The sequence below is a fragment of the Schistocerca nitens genome, chromosome 3 (assembly GCF_023898315.1).
Source record: "Schistocerca nitens isolate TAMUIC-IGC-003100 chromosome 3, iqSchNite1.1, whole genome shotgun sequence".
Lineage (NCBI taxonomy): Eukaryota > Metazoa > Arthropoda > Insecta > Orthoptera > Acrididae > Schistocerca > Schistocerca nitens.
This window is the reverse complement of record NC_064616.1, coordinates 291,795,369-291,815,172: the sequence shown is the minus strand read 5'-3', so window position 1 is coordinate 291,815,172 and position 19,804 is coordinate 291,795,369. Positions and strand designations below refer to the sequence as shown.

At 40.8% G+C, this 19,804-nt stretch overlaps 1 protein-coding gene across 1 annotated transcript in view; it reads right to left on the bottom strand.

Moving 5' to 3' along the window:
- The window catches only part of LOC126248259 (ornithine decarboxylase antizyme 1), a gene marked incomplete at its 5' end in the record, with an annotated part of 49,231 nt that extends 31,848 nt beyond the window's left edge, over positions 1-17,383 (bottom strand). The window contains one exon of the mRNA XM_049949110.1: positions 17,240-17,383. Within this exon, the coding sequence (XP_049805067.1) occupies positions 17,240-17,383 (144 nt within the window). The remainder of the gene's footprint in view (positions 1-17,239) is intronic.
- Between the last annotated feature and the right edge of the window lie 2,421 nt (positions 17,384-19,804).

Below are 19,804 nucleotides of genomic sequence, written 5' to 3'. Positions count from 1 at the left end.
ACCTCACCCTTCATGATAAATGCATAATTTTCTGCAAAATCACATATGCACTCATTGTCACTAAGTGTTTCTTTCACATGCAGAAATTCAGACTGTTCGGCAGCTATGAATGAATGCAACAGAAGCTTTTTAATTTGTCTGCAAGGTTTTCCAAGAAGTCTTCCACAGATGATACACGTGTCTAGAGAGTTTTTCTATTGTACATATCCACAGCTTGTGTGTTATTTCACCAATTCCATTTTGATCAAACAACTCTTGTATGTGTGTCTTGGTAGAATGTGTACCTGGGTAGTTTTCACAAGTGGACATATTACATTTTGCCCATGCAGGATTACAAATGATCTGAGCAAGATATTGTTTATAGGTGCAAAGTTGGCAGTCTGCATCATATGTCAACTCTAATCTGGAACCTCACTGCTTGTGGTGCTGGTACTGAATTTCTCTTTCAATTGCATCATTTCAGATTCAACATTTGTTTCTTAATATGCATTTTCTTCCACACTAGGTATGTATTTACTTCAGAATACCTCACACACTTGATCTTTTTCTGCACGTATGTTCACTCTCCCCAAGCGTCTTCTTTTCCACTGGGGACTTGCCAGGACATACCAAACTATCATTTAAAGCATCTAAAGCAATTTTTGTGGCTACAGATTTGTCTGACTCACCTGATGAGCTACGCTGGTTTGTGGTTTCCACTCGTTTCAATGTAGTTTAGTCAGCCACAGGCCCTTGTCAACAAGCTAATATTTTTCCTACATTTATCACATATTTTGTAACTGTCATTATGCATCAATCATACCAACCGTCCACATTTGCACTTTACATACATATTTCTTGTATCTGCTGTGTCCATCTTTCCTGAATGGATTACAGTGATACATGATCTTCTCAAACTCCATCTTCAAATAAGATTTGTATAATTTTCATACACAACAGCTTTTGCAGCAACTAACTTTACAGGCAACAGCCACACTGCCATCAAATACTAGATAGCTTGAGTTTGGCCTGCTTACATTGTTACACCACCACCCTATTAACAATAAACATGTTTTCAGTGCTTTGTGTCACACTGAGTCTGAATACAATTTATTTTGTATTAATGCAACACACTGTGTATGTATTAATTTATATCTCATGCCAGCCCAGTTGGAATTTTTACAATGTTGTATAGCATAACATGGAGAAGCCTTTTTTTTTTTTTTGTCAATTTTGAAGGTGACATGTTTTGAGATATTCAAGGTCAAGGTCGTTAAACGTAATATTGTACTTCCTTCGAATTTGATGAAATTGCATATAGCTGAAAAGCTTCTTACAAGGGTTTTCCAAAATACCTGGTTCATTGTTCTATCTTTATTAGATCAGAAGTTACAACTGTTTTTGTCAAATTTTCTGCACTTTTTAGAACTTCAAGCGGACATTATTCTTGTCTTACTTTCATTAAAATTCTGTAATCTGGCACCTTTCATTCTCGTCATGTGCAATGAGCACACCAAATTGTATGGAAATTTATGAGGGTCAGGTTGGAAAGTGTACTTTTCAGTATTGATTTGACATGGAATGACTCTTCACCTATTTTGACACATTTCAGTAGTTCTATATTATTGTTGACTTCACCTAGTGACTCCTAAGGAACTTGCAATTGCAGCTGGTTTGTTCGAAATTCAACATTTTTGGAACAAATTTTGCTTTGTCATATGTTTCACATCTAAAACACCCATAAAAAAATTAATGGCATGAGCCAATTGATACACCAACATCAGACTTCTCTGATTTCAGTTTGGCAATCACTTATTTCACTTTTTTCACAATTTCATAGGTTGAGGATGTGCTGGGATGTCCATGTTTCTTGTCATCAACATCTTTACAGCTTTTTCTAAATGCTTATAATACTTGTAAAAACCCTTGCTTTACTCATAGCACACTCACCAGAATCAACATTGATCACTCCTGAAACAGTTTTATTTATTCCATTCTTACAGCAAAATTAATACAAATTCTGTATTTATTTTGTATTTAAATAATTCAATCATCAATACTATCAGCTGACAAATGACTAAATTTGCAGCATGGCTAATACTGTACTGACACTTCCTGGGAATATTTACCAAATGAACAATGAAATATGTGCACATCTGACTAATACAAAATGCAAAATTTCAAAATTTATATTACTGTTTTAATACACTTCGTATAATTTGCTCAGGTTATTGAGTAGTCTGTACTACTGTTTGACTGACAGCATTTTAGCACTGTGTGTAACATTGTTTCATTTCTTCACTTTGTGTGTGTGTGTGTGTGTGTGTGTGTGTGTGTGTGTGTGTGTGTAGGGGGAGGGACTCTTAAATGACTTCACTTGAGTGGAGTCTGCAGGTTGGTTATACCACAGAACCTGTAAAAAGTGAGTCATGAATTTACCTTACAAAACAGTACTGACTGAGTGGGTCAAACTGTTTTATATAAACAGAAACAACCTGCACAAATGGGTAGTTGTTTGTTGATAACGTACAACACTCCTGCACCATGCCTCATCCCTGTACAACAATATAATTTCCTAACAACCAACAATTTTTTAAAAATAATTTCATGCTGTCTTAGCTGAAATGACAGTACACTTGTCCTTAGGCCACTTTCAAGTACCTAGAACAGAAGCATTATACATTGGATGCATTAGTATCACTTATGTATTTACCGTATTTACTCTAATTTAAGCCGCACTCTAATCTAAGCCGCACCTGAGAAATGAGACTCGAAATCGAGGAAAAAAAATTTTCCCGAATCTAAGCCGCACCTGAAATCTGAGACTCTAAATTCAAGGGGAGAGAAAAGTTTTAGGCCGCACTTCCAAATCGAAACAAAGTTGGTCCATTGTAATACGAGACACAATTTAGGTTGAATGAATGACGATACAGCTGTAGTAGTTTGGTTCGAGTCGTCGTAAGCTTAGCAGTTAAGCTTTAGCAGGTAGCCGTTATGCGTCAGGCGCTCCGTCCGTATTTATACGGGTAGCCTTCCTTTTTCACGTGCTTCGTCTGGTTTGAATTGATTGCTTATTTTTCTTTGATCTGATAGGTGCAGTTCTCTTTGTTATAGGTGTTTCTGTCACTCAAAGCTGAAAATGCATTGCTGTACTGTGTCATGCATTGTTTGTCGCATTCTGAAAATGAGGGTTTACGGTCTGTCGCCGCTCGCGGCATGGCTTGCTTTTGTGCACGCTACCGCCGCTTACAATTAAAAAAACAAAGAGGAATCGTCTCATTAGCGAAACAATGGCAAGAGACTGCTATTCGTTGCTACTTACACTGCTGCTTTCTTTGATAATGATCAACAAGAACCAAATAATAGATTGTGTATGATAGAAGATTTTCTGAACGAGAATTTAGCGAAAATTTGTTCCGTTTGAAAATCTTTGCAGACGCCTCTTTTGTACATTACATTCTGCACAGAAATTAGTCATCTTAGATTTAAAAATCTAGTCAATTGCCGTGCTTCATTTCTGACTGTATCACTATTAGGCATAAGAATAATACGAATATGAACATGACATGGTATGTATATTCGTCCGCGTCTGCTGTTGTCTCACTCTAGTTTCGTAGTTTATTAGGCGGACAGGATTTAAATGAGATAGCAGCAAACACGAAAGAATACATGGCAAAATGTTTATATTCATATTATTCTTATGGTGAAGAGAATACTGTATGTGATTCACAATTCATAAAAGTTCGTATTAGCAACCATATCTTCTCAAAGTTAGGAAAAAATTCAGAAAGCAGAGTTGGCCATATTGACAAATATCCCAAACAGTTTTGCCAGTCGGATTTTCGTAGTACATTGAAATGCTGCTACGTTCGAAGAGGGACAATACGGAATTTGTATTTACTTCATTGGATAATGTATGAAAATGCAGTGGTCGAAACTCGGGGCGGAGAAAAAAAAAGCTCGTCTTCCACCTTTTTTTTTATTTATTTACTGACGCAGAGGTTTTTGTGCCAGTATTTGTCTTTGTGCCTGCGAAGCATGCCTGAGTAGCGCTACATATATTCGACGACACAAGTTAGTTGTGACGGCACCTACCAACATTTTTCAGAACTTCCGCTTACTTTGCACTCGATTCTAAGCCGCAGGCGGTTTTTTGGATTACAAAAACCGGAAAAAAGTGCGGCTTAGATTCGAGTAAATACGGTAACATACAAACAAGTCATATCCCAAGATATACTAGGAGGATTATAAATAACTTTATGGACAATTCTTTAATGGTATATTAGGCCATCTATGTCTTTGTTCCTATGACTGCATGTAACTGTTATAAAATAATTTTTTTTTTTTTTTTTTTTTTACAAGCATGTTACTTTTGAACAGCTGTTGCAAAGCTCTTACATTTAATGTCTATGTTTTTAATGTACTTCAACTAGGAAGATTATAATTTTATAGAAACTTTTTGATCAAACTATATTGTTCTTTTTCTCAATCATATTTAACCACCACTGGTGTAAATATGACTGCATAAACTAAAGTAAAACTAGTCCTAATTTATTTTATGACAATTACATTAGTCATAGGAGCAAAGATGTACATCGCATAATGCATCATTAATGAATCTTCCATAAAATAAGTTATAATTCTTTTAGTATATTTTGGGATATGACTTGTTCCTATGTTAAATACGTAACTGATACTTAAGTATCCAATGTATAATGCTTCCATTTCAGATACTTTACAAAGGCTTCAAGTTGAAATTGTCCAACTGTTCATCAAATAAAGATTATGTCAGCTGAAGACAGCATGAAATCATTTAAAAAATTCATCACAGCAGCAAACCATCACAATATAGATTACAAATAAATTCCTCTAACCCACGACTAAAATCATAGGGTAGTTACTAATCATGGCAACAACTGCCTTACTAGAGGAATCAATACTAAGAACTAACTAATCAAAGTTATTGCCCTATTAAATAAGGGCTTTTTTTCAGCTTGTAGCAATGTATGAGGCTGCTATTTAATGCACAGTAATTGTCAGCCTACACATGCTAAAATCAATGTTTTAATCAACATTAACCCCAGCATGACCACTCTGTATGGGGTGGGAGGTGGGACTTCTTGTTTATACCAACCTTTTGGAAATATTGCAATCTAGTAATGTAAGTCATATTTTAATACTGTGAAAAAACTGTAAAGAATTCTAAACGATTCTACGATTGTTTTAAACTTTTAAGTTAAACTTTATAAAAAATAAAGTCTACCTGAAGTAATCATAGTCTACCCTTTTTGTAGTATATACAACTTTTCACAACAGATGCCTTATTCAATAAATAAATGCGTTGTGGTAATATATGATACCTAACCATCAAGTTTCTGTGTGCACAGCAACAGTACTCCCAACAACATTATTAAGGTCCAGCACTTCGTGAATGTTTATACTGTTACCTTAAGCCACACTAGGTGACAGCAACTTTCTGGCACATCAAAACTGTGTGCCAGACCAAGACAAACTCTGGATCTTTGCCTTTAGCAGCAAGTGCTCTACTAGTCTAGTAGAATTAGCATTCAAATCTGAAAAAATTGCTACAAAAGGTTTTATTGTTTTAATGGCTTCATTTGTGTCCCAGTATGACTACCCTAGGTTTTCCCCCTCAGCGGAGTTGTGGATAAGTGGGGGGGGGGCAAAAATGTAGCCGAAAAAGGGGTATGTTTTCGGTTCTGTGATTATATCTCGTAAATGACTCAATATCAAAAACATAGTGGAATTAAAAATTGTAGGGTATGAAATTCTGCATTGAATGAGACCATCCGCATATATTTTGGACCACCCATTTCCATTCTAGTGCTCTTCAAAATTGGACCAATTTTACATTTTCTGTTTTTTTGGCAATATCGTTGAAACTAACCCACCGATGAATAATGTTTTCCATAAAAATGGTATGGAGAGAGAAATTCTGCATTTGATGAAACCAAAAGAATTTATTGGACCACCCATTTGTGTGCAGCTCCTCCTCACTAAAGTTGGACCATTTCTAATCATCAATGAAGACAATTTCAAATGTAGTTCTTTAGTAATTCTTATGTACACTCTCTTAAATACAGAACTATAGCAACCCATTGTCTTGTACTTTATTAAATATAGTAATAGAATAAAATAATGTTGTAAAATCTGAAAAATAATATTAAAAATGTCTTTCATATCTCGAGGGTTAAGAACTGAGACTTCGTACCTGAGATGTCAGAAAACATCCTGGCTCAAAAAACTTTTAAGTGAAAAAAAAAATTGTTATAACAAAATGATGAAAAAAAGACAATGCACAACCTGAGAGTAATAAATGATTATGCTCTAAATAAAAAATCAAAGCAATCAAAAAATTTATTAAAAAGTTATGTTTTTTAGCTCCCCTGTAAAATTTTGTCTTTTGTCAGATACGTGGTTATTATATTTCGTAATTACAAAATTTTACATAAATGTACAGGATGAAAAGGGCAAAAGTATGTATGTACACAAATTTCACTGATGAAGTTTGACTGTCATTGCACCACTCGGCTCCTTAAAGTCTAATTTCCGAGTCCGACGCCCCGTCACTCAGCTCCTCAAAGTCAGTAATTTTTGTCCCCTTGCAGTTGACAAATTAATGAGCACTGAATACCAGCCTTCTGACACCCACAACTACCTGCACAGCCCGCTTGTTTCATTTGCAGGAAATTGGTGAGAGAAGAGACTGTGGAGTTGGTTCTTTGGAGGTAGGAACGGGAGCCAAGACCAAACTCTGAAGCCTGCCATCCCCAGAGGAGCAGATCCATCTAGTGTCCTATCCACATTTGTGCTTTTAAGTAGGTCCTCAAGCAATGCTGGCAAACTGCTTCCGACGGTAGTGGTAGGGATGCTAGGGTGAATCTGAATTTCACAATCGATTTGGAAAACAGGTCAAATCACAATTTGTCTGAAGTGTCTCCTGCCGTACCTCCATAGAGGGTTGTTAAAAATCGGAGGCCAGCTTCGACAAGAGCTTCAGCTTGAGTGTCATGCTCTAAGAAAGGTTTGATATCTTCCAGAAGACATTTATTTTTGACCACCTTCTTCTTGCCTTGACCGAAGAGTGCTGAAGTTGTTTCACATCCACTTATGGCGTGGAGAAATATGAGTGACCTTCTGATGTTTGCCAGTCTGAAACTTCTGGAACCAAATACTTGTGATGAGGTCTTTCCTCTTCCAGGTTTCAAGACATATATTTGCCAATGGTGTAGCTAGGGCATTGAGCACGATGAGAAGGTCCATATCCCCACCAACAACCACAACCTTCTAATGTTCCTGTGATACTTCAAGTGCTGTAGCAACAATTAGGTGGTCTGAGTCTTCATTAGCTTGCTTTACTGAGAGGCCTTCATCTCAAGCCTCGAAATAAGCAAGCTAATGAGACATTCTTTATTTCTGTCATTGGTCCTCTATGGGTTGAATGATTATAGAACTTTAAAGATGACGCAACTTGTCATATGCAATGTATGTATTGATATGCAAAAACATGGTGCTCTTTCTTACGGTAGCAGTGACTATGGCACAAGGGCAGTGAGGTGATGCGTAAATGTGTCAGAGGTGGCCTGAGGAAAACACATCATGGCGTGGCGTGGGTGTGAGGCGCAGAGGCACGTTGGCGTCGCGGCACGCTGCACGTCGCGGTCACGCGAAACACCGGCACTTATCGCTGCATGGCATGTTGTTGTCTATGGGTAAATAACTGCGTCGTTTGGTGTGCGTCCACCCCGGAAGAAAAGTGGGAACTGGCGAGACCCATCCAGGAAAAGCTTTTGCCTGGGCCACACCTGTCCTTTTGTCCACGGCTGGCGCCAGGCGCCACTAGAGAGCAATTAACTGTGTCACCTAGTGGGCGGACGCAGGATGCTGCCACCTGGTAACACACACACACACACACACACACACACACACACACACACACACGTTATGCACGATATTCTAGTAAAGCAAAAGCTGCTCTTCCAAATGGTACATTTTAAATTGAAATCAGAGGTGCCTTTTTTTTTTTCTTTTTTTTTATTTGCCTCCAAATTTGGCCAAACGTAGGGTTCTGATTTTTTGAAGGTAACTTTCTGGACGATTACCTTAGGAATTACAGAAGATACACCTTTGTCATTATTACACTGGCTTGCCAGGCAGAACATATAGACAAAGGCAGAATAAAAAGGTGCAAAAAGGCTTTGCCGTTTAATAAGGGACTGTCAAAGTTGACCTTAAATTTCTTATCTCTGAATTTACCCGTGACTGAAAAACTAAAAAAAAATTTTTTTTCCAATCTTTACTCATAAGAATAATGCTGAGAATTAGATGGGTAGATCACATAACTAATGGGGAGGAACTGAATAGGATTGGGGAGAAGAGAAGCTTGTGACACAACTTTACTAAAAGAAGGTATCAATTGGTAGGACATGTTCTGAGGCATCAAGGGATCACCAATTTAGTTTTGGAGGGCAGCGTGGAGGGGAAAAAAATTAGAGGGAGACCAAAAGATGAATACACTAAGCAGATTCAGAGGGATGTAGGTTGCAGTAGTTACTGGCAGATGATGAAGCTTGCATAGGATAGAGTAACATGGAGAGCTGCATCAAACCAGTCTCAGAACTGAAGACCACAACAACACTCATGATAATGTTTTTTGAGTTCTCTGCATAAAACTGATCTAGATACCTAGATTTGTAAATGTGAAGTACCTTACATGCACAGCAATGAAAGTACAAACTTAGCCATACAGAAACGGGTGGTCCATTTCACTTTTGGTCTCATCAAACGCAGAATTTATTCCTCTATATCTATTGTATGAACTACTTTATTGATAGATGGGTTAGTTTCAATGATATTACCAAAAAAACAGAGGTTAAAACGAAAATTTTTCCATGAACGTGTAAAATTGGTCCAATTTTGAAGAGCACTAGTATGGAAACGTGTGGTCCAAAAAATATGCGGATGGTCTCATTCAATGCAGGATTTCATGCCCTACAATTTTTAATTCCATTATGTTTTCGATATTGTGAGTCATTTACAAGATATTATCACAAAACCGAAAAAATACCCCTTTTTCGGGTACATTTTTGCCCCCCACCATTTTTCAACTCCGCCGAGCTGGAAAACCTAGGATGTCATATTTGGCCACAAATGAAGCCATTAAAACAATAAAACCTTTTGTAGCAATTATTTCTGATTTGTCTAATTTTTAGGTTTAACCCTACTGGGCTATATTGGCTGACCTACCCAAGCATGACTCACAACCCATTGTCACAGCTTTACCTTGGGACAGCTGGAGACAAGGTACTGGCAGAAGTACATCTGTGAGGACAGATCGTGCTTCAGTAGCCCAGTCTGTAGAGCACTTGCCCATGAAAGGCAAAGGTCCCGAGTTTGAGTCAGTCTGCCACACAGTTTTAATCTCCCAGGAAGTGTCATACCAGCACACACACACACACACACACACACACACACACACACACACACACACACACACTGCTGCACAGTGAAAATTTCGTTTCTATAGGTAACAGCAGTTTACTAAAAGTCAGATTTTATCACAGATATGAAATGAATGCAGGGATCACTTCAATACAAAAAGTATTTGATAAAATTAATGAAATATTGCCGAGATATTCTGCTGGGATGCACACTGTTATACGTGAAATTATGTCATTGTCCCATGGTAATTGTCCCTTCAAGGTCTTCAGCAAGAAAAATCCTGGAACATTTACGGTGTACTTACATGCCTACTGACCCTAAGGCAAGATGTGCTATCAGCAAGATGTATACAAGAAAGAAAAATGATGGCACACAACAACCATATTCAGCTGCAGTTGAGTTGAAACCAACGCATTGAATGTTTTGACGAAACCATGAAAGCCAACTGATGGTAAACTGTATAAATTTGAAACTGCTAGCAGTACTTTTTGAATAAAGTAACCTAAAACCAATTTGTTGCTGGCTGCTGTACACTATCAAAAATTTATTTCATAATGTCTCTGTGTCTTTCACAAAACTGTAAAATGCCTAGTTGGTTCCTACATATGTCACCACTGGCAAATGTTACATTTCAGTTGATTTGACTGATTTGTGGGGCAATGCCAAGCTAACTCTCTTAGAAATATTACAGGCAAATTATATATATATATATATATATATATATATATATATATATATATATATATATATAAAACAAAGACGATGTGACTTACCAAACAAAAGCGCTGGCACGTCGATACACACGCAAACAAACACAAACATAAACACAAAATTCAAGCTTTTGCAACAAACTGTTGCCTCATCAGGAAAGAGGGAAGGAGAGGGAAAGACGAAAGGATGTGGGTTTTAAGGGAGAGGGTAAGGAGTCATTCCAATCCCGGGAGCGGAAAGACTTACCTTAGGGGGGAAAAAAGGACGGGTATACACTCGCGCGGGCGCGCGCACACACACATATCCATCCACACATATACAGACACAAGCAGACATATTTAAAGACAAAGAGTTTGGGCAGAGATGTCAGTCGAGGCAGAAGTGCAGAGGCAAAGATGTTGTTGAATGACAGGTGAGGTATGAGTGGCGGCAACTTAAAATTAGCGGAGATTGAGGCCTGGTGGATAACGGGAAGAGAGGATATATTGAAGAGCAAGTTCCCATCTCCGGAGTTCGGATAGGTTGGTGTTAGTGGGAAGTATCCAGATAACCCGGACGGTGTAACACTGCGCCAAGATGTGCTGGCCGTGCACCAAGGCATGTTTAGCCACAGGGTGATCCTCATTACCAACAAACACTGTCTGCCTGTGTCCATTCATGCGAATGGACAGTTTGTTGCTGGCCATTCCCACATAGAATGCATCACAGTGTAGGCAGGTCAGTTGGTAGATCACGTGGGTGCTTTTTCACACGTGGCTCTGCCTTTGATCGTGTACACCTTCCGGGTTACAGGACTGGAGTAGGTGGTGGTGGGAGGGTGCATGGGACAGGTTTTACACTGGGGGCGGTTACAAGGGTAGGAGCCAGAGGGTAGGGAAGGTGGTTTGGGGATTTCATAGGGATGAACTAAGAGGTTACGAAGGTTAGGTGGACGGCGGAAAGACACTCATTGTGGAGTGGGGAGGATTTCATGAAGGATGGATCTCATTTCAGGGCAGGATTTGAGGAAGTCGTATCCCTGCTGGAGAGCCACATTCAGAATCTGATCCAGTCCCGGAAAGTATCCTGTCACAAGTGGGGCACTTTTGTGGTTCTTCTGTGGGAGGTTCTGGGTTTGAGAGGATGAGGAAGTGGCTCTGGTTATTTGCTTCTGTACCAGGTCGGGAGGGTAGTTGCGGGATGCGAAAGCTGTTGTCAGGTTGTTGGTGTAATGCTTCAGGGATTCCGGACTGGAGCAGATTCGTTTGCCACGAAGACCTAGGCTGTAGGGAAGGGACCGTTTGATGTGGAATGGGTGGCAGCTGTCGTAATGGAGGTACTGTTGCTTGTTGGTGGGTTTGATGTGGACGGACGTGTGAAGCTGGCCATTGGACAGGTGGAGGTCAACATCAAGGAAAGTGGCATGGGATTTGGAGTAGGACCAGGTGAATCTGATGGAACCAAAGGAGTTGAGGTTGGAGAGGAAATTCTGGAGTTCTTCTTCACTGTGAGTCCAGATCATGAAGATGTCATCAATAAATCTGTACCAAACTTTGGGTTGGCAGGCTTGGGTAACCAAGAGGATTCCTCTAAGCGACCCATGAATAGGTTGGCGTATGAGGGGGCCATCCTGGTACCCATGGCTGTTCCCTTTAATTGTTGGTATGTCTGGCCTTCAAAAGTGAAGAAGTTGTGGGTCAGGATGAAGCTGGCTAAGGTAATGAGGAAAGAGGTTTTAGGTAGGGTGGCAGGTGATCGGCGTGAAAGGAAGTGCTCCATCGCAGCTAGGCCCTGGACGTGCGGAATATTTGTGTATAAGGAAGTGGCATCAATGGTTACAAGGATGGTTTCCCTTGTCCGCCGGAAGGATGACGATGGACCGGTCAGCCTTCAGATCACGGATAGCCTGGGCTTCAGCAGTGGTGATGTTGGGAGTAGGATTAAGGTTTTTTAAGAAGGATTGAGAGACAAGGCTGGAAGTCAGAAATTCCTGGAAGGTTTGGAGAGGGTGATTTTGAGGAAGAGGAGGTGGGTCCCGCTGCGACGGAGGACGGAATTGTTCCAGGCAGGGTTCAATTTGGATAGTGTCTTGGGGAGTTGGATCATTAGGAGTAGGATTAGGATCATTTTTCTTCGTGGCAAAGTGATACTTCCAGCAGAGAGTACGAGTGTAGGACAGTAAATCTTTGACGAGGGCTGTTTGGTTGAATCTGGGAGTGGGGCTGAAGGTGAGGCCTTTGGATAGGACAGAGGTTTCGGATTGGGAGAGAGGTTTGGAGGAAAAGTTAACTACCAAATTAGGGTGTTGTGGTTCCAGATTGTATTGATTGGAATTTTGAGGTTTTGGAGGGAGTGGAGCTGGAAGTGGGAACCTTAGCCAGCTTCATCCTGACCCACAACTTCTTCACTTTTGAAGGCCAGACATACCAACAATTAAAGGGAACAGCCATGGGTACCAGGATGGCCCCCTCATACGCCAACCTATTCATGGGTCGGTTAGAGGAAGCCTTCTTGGTTACCCAAGCCTGCCAACCCAAAGTTTGGTACAGATTTATTGATGACATCTTCATGATCTGGACTCACAGTGAAGAAGAACTCTAGAATTTCCTCTCCAACCTCAACTCTTTTGGTTCCATCAGATTCACCTGGTCCTACTCCAAATCCCATGCCACTTTCCTTGATGGTGACCTCCACCTGTCCAATGGCCAGCTTCACACGTCCGTCCACATCAAACCCACCAACAAGCAACAGTACCTCCAGTACGACAGCTGCCACCCATTCCACATCAAACGGTCCCTTCCCTACAGCCTAGGTCTTCGTGGCAAACGAATCTGCTCCAGTCCGGAATCCCTGAAGCATTACACCAACAACCTGACAACAGCTTTCGCATCCCGCAACTACCCTCCCGACCTGGTACAGAAGCAAATAACCAGAGCCACTTCCTCATCCTCTCAAACCCAGAACCTCCCACAGAAGAACCACAAAAGTGCCCCACTTGTGACAGAATACTTTCCGGGACTGGATCAGATTCTGAATGTGGCTCTCCAGCAGGGATACGACTTCCTCAAATCCTGCCCTGAAATGAGATCCATCCTTCATGAAATCCTCCCCACTCCACCAAGAGTGTCTTTCCGCCGTCCACCTAACCTTCGTAACCTCTTAGTTCATCCCTATGAAATCCCCAAACCACCTTCCCTACCCTCTGGCTCCTACCCTTGTAACCGCCCCCGGTGTAAAACCTGTCCCATGCACCCTCCCACCACCACCTACCCCAGTCCTGTAACCCGGAAGGTGTACACGATCAAAGGCAGAGCCACGTGTGAAAAAGCACCCACGTGATCTACCAACTGACCTGCCTACACTGTGATGCATTCTATGTGGGAATGGCCAGCAACAAACTGTCCATTCGCATGAATGGACACAGGCAGACAGTGTTTGTTGGTAATGAGGATCACCCTGTGGCTAAACATGCCTTGGTGCACGGCCAGCACATCTTGGCGCAGTGTTACACCGTCCGGGTTATCTGGATACTTCCCACTAACACCAACCTATCCGAACTCCGGAGATGGGAACTTGCTCTTCAATATATCCTCTCTTCCCGTTATCCACCAGGCCTCAATCTCCGCTAATTTCAAGTTGCCGCCACTCATACCTCACCTGTCATTCAACAACATCTTTGCCTCTGCACTTCTGCCTCGACTGACATCTCTGCCCAAACTCTTTGTCTTTAAATATGTCTGCTTGTGTCTGTATATGTGTGGATGGATATGTGTGTGTGCGCGCGCGAGAGAGCGAGAGTGTATACCCGTCCTTTTTTCCCCCTAAGGTAAGTCTTTCCGCTCCCGGGATTGGAATGACTCCTTACCCTCTCCCTTAAAACCCACATCCTTTCGTCTTTCCCTCTCCTTCCCTCTTTCCTGACGATGCAACCGTTGGTTGCGAAAGCCAGAATTTCGTGTGTATGTTTGTGTTTGTATCGACGTGCCAGCGCTTTTGTTTGGTTAAGTCACATCATCTTTGTTTTTAGATATATTTTTCCCACGTGGAATATATATATATATATATATATATATATATATATATATATATATATATATATATATATATATATATATATATATAACAGAGGGAAACATTCCACGTGGAAAAAATATATCTAAGATGATGAGACTTACCAAACAAAAGCGCTGGCAGGTCGATAGACACACAAACAAACACAAATATACACACAAAATTCAAGCTTTCGCAACAAACTGTTGCCTCATCAGGAAAGAGGGAAGGAGAGGGAAAGACGAAAGGATGTGGGTTTTAAGGGAGAGGGTAAGGAGTCATTCCAATCCCGGGAGCGGAAAGACCTACCTTAGGGGGAAAAAAGGACAGGTATACACTCGCACACACACACATATCCATCCACACATACAGACACCATGTGTGTGGATGGATATGTGTGTGTGTGCGAGTGTATACCTGTCCTTTTTTCCCCCTAAGGTAGGTCTTTCCGCTCCCGGGATTGGAATGACTCCTTACCCTCTCCCTTAAAACCCACATCCTTTCGTCTTTCCCTCTCCTTCCCTCTTTCCTGATGAGGCAACAGTTTGTTGCGAAAGCTTGAATTTTGTGTGTATATTTGTGTTTGTTTGTGTGTCTATCGACCTGCCAGCGCTTTTGTTTGGTAAGTCTCATCATCTTTCTTTAGATATATTTTTTCCACGTGGAATGTTTCCCTCTGTTATATTCATATCATTAATTTGAACCCAACAATGACGTTTGTTATTGTCACTGTTACATTTCGAAGTCTTTTCTGTCGTCTTATTTCCTCCTTCTGTTTTTGCCAGTAGTTTCCCTTTGTATTCACCTTCTGCTTTTTACCGTAATCCACTATACAATTTTATCCCGCCGATATATACTCAACAATACGTAATAATACGTAACCCACTTCCAAACCATAACCAAAAAAATTTTTTCTTCCGCTACTGCTATAAAATCCACCGTTTCTAGTTCACAAACAGTTCCTTTCAGCTATTAAACAACCTTTTCGGCTAGTTTTAATAACTTTTGCTTTATTTCGATTTCCGTTTTTTCACATCACCGATCATTTTTAGCCGCTTCCCACAGGTTTTAACGTTATTATTTCTCCACCAGACAATTGTTAGCCTCATTTCCATAATCTGCCACCACCATACCACTACTTTTAATACATCCTCACGTAGTTTTTTCGAAATTTTCCCGAATTTCTCCACCCTTTAACGTGTTTTGGCGGCAACACAACCACCTAACCTTAATGCACATCGTTTTCTACCTACACTATTTCACCACAGGATCAACATAACCCAGCTCCAACCAACCCCTTTTCGCCTCTTTTCACACCAGGTGTCTGTATGTGTGGATGGATATGTGTGTGTGTGCGAGTGTATACCTGTCCTTTTTTCCCCCTAAGGTAGGTCTTTCCGCTCCCGGGATTGGAATGACTCCTTACCCTCTCCCTTAAAACCCACATCCTTTCGTCTTTCCCTCTCCTTCCCTCTTTCCTGATGAGGCAACAGTTTGTTGCGAAAGCTTGAATTTTGTGTGTATATTTGTGTTTGTTTGTGTGTCTATCGACCTGCCAGCGCTTTTGTTTCGTAAGTCTCATCATCTTTCTTTCTTTATATATATATATATATATATATATATATATATATATATATATATATATATATATATATATATATATAATCTCAAGAAGTGAAATGTGTCTTAACAAGAGAGTTATAGTCTCATAAATCTGCTCCCAGTGCTTCTATCCAAACACTTTTTTCATATGTCCCATGAATAACCCAAAGTAAACCTCCTGCTGTTATCTCAACATTATAACACTGCAGCTGGTTCACTTATTGACAAGAACAAGAGAAGTCTATTTATATTATAAAGAGACCACAGGCTGCACTAAATTTATCAAATGGCAAGCAAATATTCAACTAAGAGCTACAAGGTACCCACTATATTTTTTAAACTCATGTGGACACAGCACCAGTAAATGGTTACACATTATTTCTACACAAACTTCCCAGACTGAAAGTCTAAAAGGTGACGACTTTCTTCAAAAGATGAAACACATATTGAAGAAAGGGCTACAAATATTTGAGAATTCCATGAGTCTGAGGTTTCAGCCATGGAAGGGACTCAGACGGAAATCAAGCAGTACTTCAGTAAACAAGACGTTTATGGTGGTGAATGTGTATGCCATTTGTGTACTACTGAAAGTTAGTCAAAAGCAGCAAAGTACAAAAAACGAACAAAAGAACAACAATCTGTGACAATTTTAAGAGATATGTGTGGTAAACAAGGAAACTGTTGTATGTTCCAAGTGTGAGGTAATTCTGAAGACTTATTTATATTTTTTTCATAAAATATGTTGTGTAAACATCACCTAAAATATTTGCTATATTTTTCATTGTATTGACATTTTCTTCACTTTTACTTCTAAATTAAACAGACAACTGAAGATAATGAGAGTAAACAAATGACTCCGCACACGAAAAATACAATATCTATGTGTGTAAAAAGTGCTAAAAGACATTTGTGGGTTCTGGACCCTACTTACATGTCAGTCTCTTTAAATAACTTTTTGTTAAATGTCAACATAAATTGACAAAATCTGTATTTTTATGGTGGAGATAAATGTCAAGCATGCAAATTACAACAAATGTTTTTCCAAAACCCCTATCTGGTGCATGCAGACAAAAAGCTACTTTGACAGACACTTCGCTTCTGAAGTAGAAACACTGGAATTACATTACCCGAGTAACTACATCTCAAGTATCCAGTATGTAATTAGGGGCATAACTTCATAAGTTTCCTTTCTCAAGCTAGGTGAGGTCTCAGAGTTAATAGGCTGGGTTTGAAGTATTTGATTTACATTATGCAATTTACTGCAAATAATTTATTAATGTAGGGAATATAAAGCTTTTCACTATAAACCAGTAATTGATGTTCACACTAACATAACCAGAACATTTTATCCGTGCTAAATAATAATGAGACTAATTAATAGGTGATGCTAATGTTTTAGCATTATAACCACCGCCACACATTACAAAAGCAACAATATTATAAAAGTCATACTTACAGGACATATATCTCTGAATTCACATGGTCGGCTCACAGAGAGCTCATTCTGTTTCCCCACGCCGCTGCCCTCTGTGCTGATTGGAGACACACTACATGCGGCATGGGGGGCATCAGGACCACCACTGAGGCCCGGCTCCCAGCGTCACACAAAATCGTTGGCATGGCTCCTCCATAGACTCACTGGAAATGCATGTTTAATATATAACTATGGACTCAAAACTGAGAGGTTAAACATTTCAACACACACACACACACACACACACACACACACACACACACACACACACACCTATATAATTTGTGGACCATATAACATGCTGTGAGATGGAGTGGAAGGGCAAGAGTTTTCCACCATCAGCAGTACTCCACTGCAATTAAGAGACTCGCTTGCTCAAAAGTGGCACTCTGGGATGCACTCTGTGAGAGCCTATCTCAGTGATTACGCAAACACTTATTTCTGCCCGCACACCAACACGAGCACTGCTAAAGAGACCTCAGCGCTTGTCCGGGATAACACACGTGCTGGACTTAGAAAACTGTGGCATCAGCCACTAACCGGACGAGGGTACATCGAGAACCGGAGGTTCAAGGATGCAACAGTTTTTCCTATAAGAAATGATTTTGGTAAGAAGGCATCAGTCTTCATGCAGCCGCTCTAGTAACAGCATTGGACCGCTCCCACAGAACATGCTACATCTGTAATTGGAATCATGAAAAATGCAATTTCTAAAGAGAGAGTGACTATTTATTAAGTACAATGGGTGTTTTTCCAAGGGCATGAAGCTTTACTGTATGGTTAAATGATGATGGCGTCCTCTTGGGTAAAATATTCCGGAGGTAAAATAGTCCCTCATTCTGATCTCCGGGCGGGGACTACTCAGGACAGGCTGTTCCAACAGAGCTACAGGGAGCCGGAGCGTTCCGGAGCGCTCACTGCGGCAGCTCCGAGCCCGCGTGGAGGGGAAAAGCGGGCTCATTGCCCCCTGGCCGCATGCAGCCGCAACTGGCGCAATAATCTGTGTTCAATGACAACTATGACTAGCCGCGGGAGCCCTGTACCTCTATTGGAGGATACCTGTCTTTTCATTGAGAGGGATGGTCGTCCGCAGTGTCTTGTATGTCATAAAGTGTTTAATTCTGCGAAGACGTACAATATACAACGACATTATAGAAGTCTTCACGCAGCGCACTACGATCATTATAGAAGGCGTTGCACGCAGAGAACTGGTAGCCAGGCTTAAGAACGACATACCAGGAGACGTAAGTTTAAAAACTGTTTCGTAATACGGAGGGTATCAAAACATGCAACATAGTTCGTGTTCTGTAATGCGTTTATAATTTTCAGGTGAATGAGAGCGGAGAAAACGCTACCGAGTCTGGAATTCGAGCAAGCTACAGGGTCGCTCACATCATTGCAACGAGTGGCAAGCCGTTTTCGGTATGATCACTCGTAAAATCGTGCATGGTAGCAGTTGCAGAATGTTTGTTTCCAAGGGAGGTGCAGGCAATTGAAGGGGTTTGCCTGTCTAAGCAAACAATGTCTCGTCGAATCCTGGACATGGCAGCGGATTTAGAGACACAGCTCAGGAAAAAGGCGGAGAGCTTTGTTGCATTTTCGCTAGCACTTGACGAAAGCACCGACATATCGGACTGTGCTCAGCTTGCAGTCTTTGTGCGTGGTGTCGACATGGAGCTGCAAGTAACTGAAGAACTCTTTGATGTGGTACCACTCGATTACACCGCAACAGGACGTGACATTTTTGAAGCTGTTTGTGCATCAGTGGACAATATGAATTTGCCGTGGGATAAGTTCCATTCTGTTGCGACAGACGGTGCACCACAAATGATCGAGCGTCACCAAGGTTTTGCTTCTCGTTTGTAAAATAAACTCAGGGACGAATTTGGGAAAGACATTGTGACTCTTCATTGTTTTATTCACCAAGAGGCACTGTGTACTGAAACACTAGAGCTTGTCATCGTCTCTTCAATTGGAGATTATTGATTTGCAAAATTCAACTTTGTTGAAAGAGAGGTACTACAACACGTTGGATTTGTCACGATGGTATCGTTCATTACAGCAAAAAATATTTCCCAAGCTACACAACAATGCCACTCAGTTCATGTGCATGTTTGGATCTACATATTGTTGTGAGCAGTTTTTCTCAGCGATCAAAAGAGTAAAAAGTGAGGAACGATCGTTTCTTCAGGATGCAACAATTAAGGCCATCCTCCGCTTTAACGCTGCGAACACTTTGACGCCTGATATTTCCGATCTTGTAATGAAAAGAAAATGTCAAGCTACAGAGGCCCAATAAATTTGGTATGCAATTTATGGTAAAACAGTTGTTTCTTATTTATTTCCTGAACATCGTATTTCCTGGTATGAGGTTGCCAATTTGTAAGATGCAGCTGGCACATCAAAACGCTTGCCTTGCCGCCTGCCTCAGCCAGCCGTGCCACGTGCCGGCCCACTTGACTGGCCACAGCGAGCAACGCGGCTCCCTGGAGCAGGGAGCGCTCCGCGGCTCACAACGGAGCCGACGAGCTGGAACAGCCTGACTCA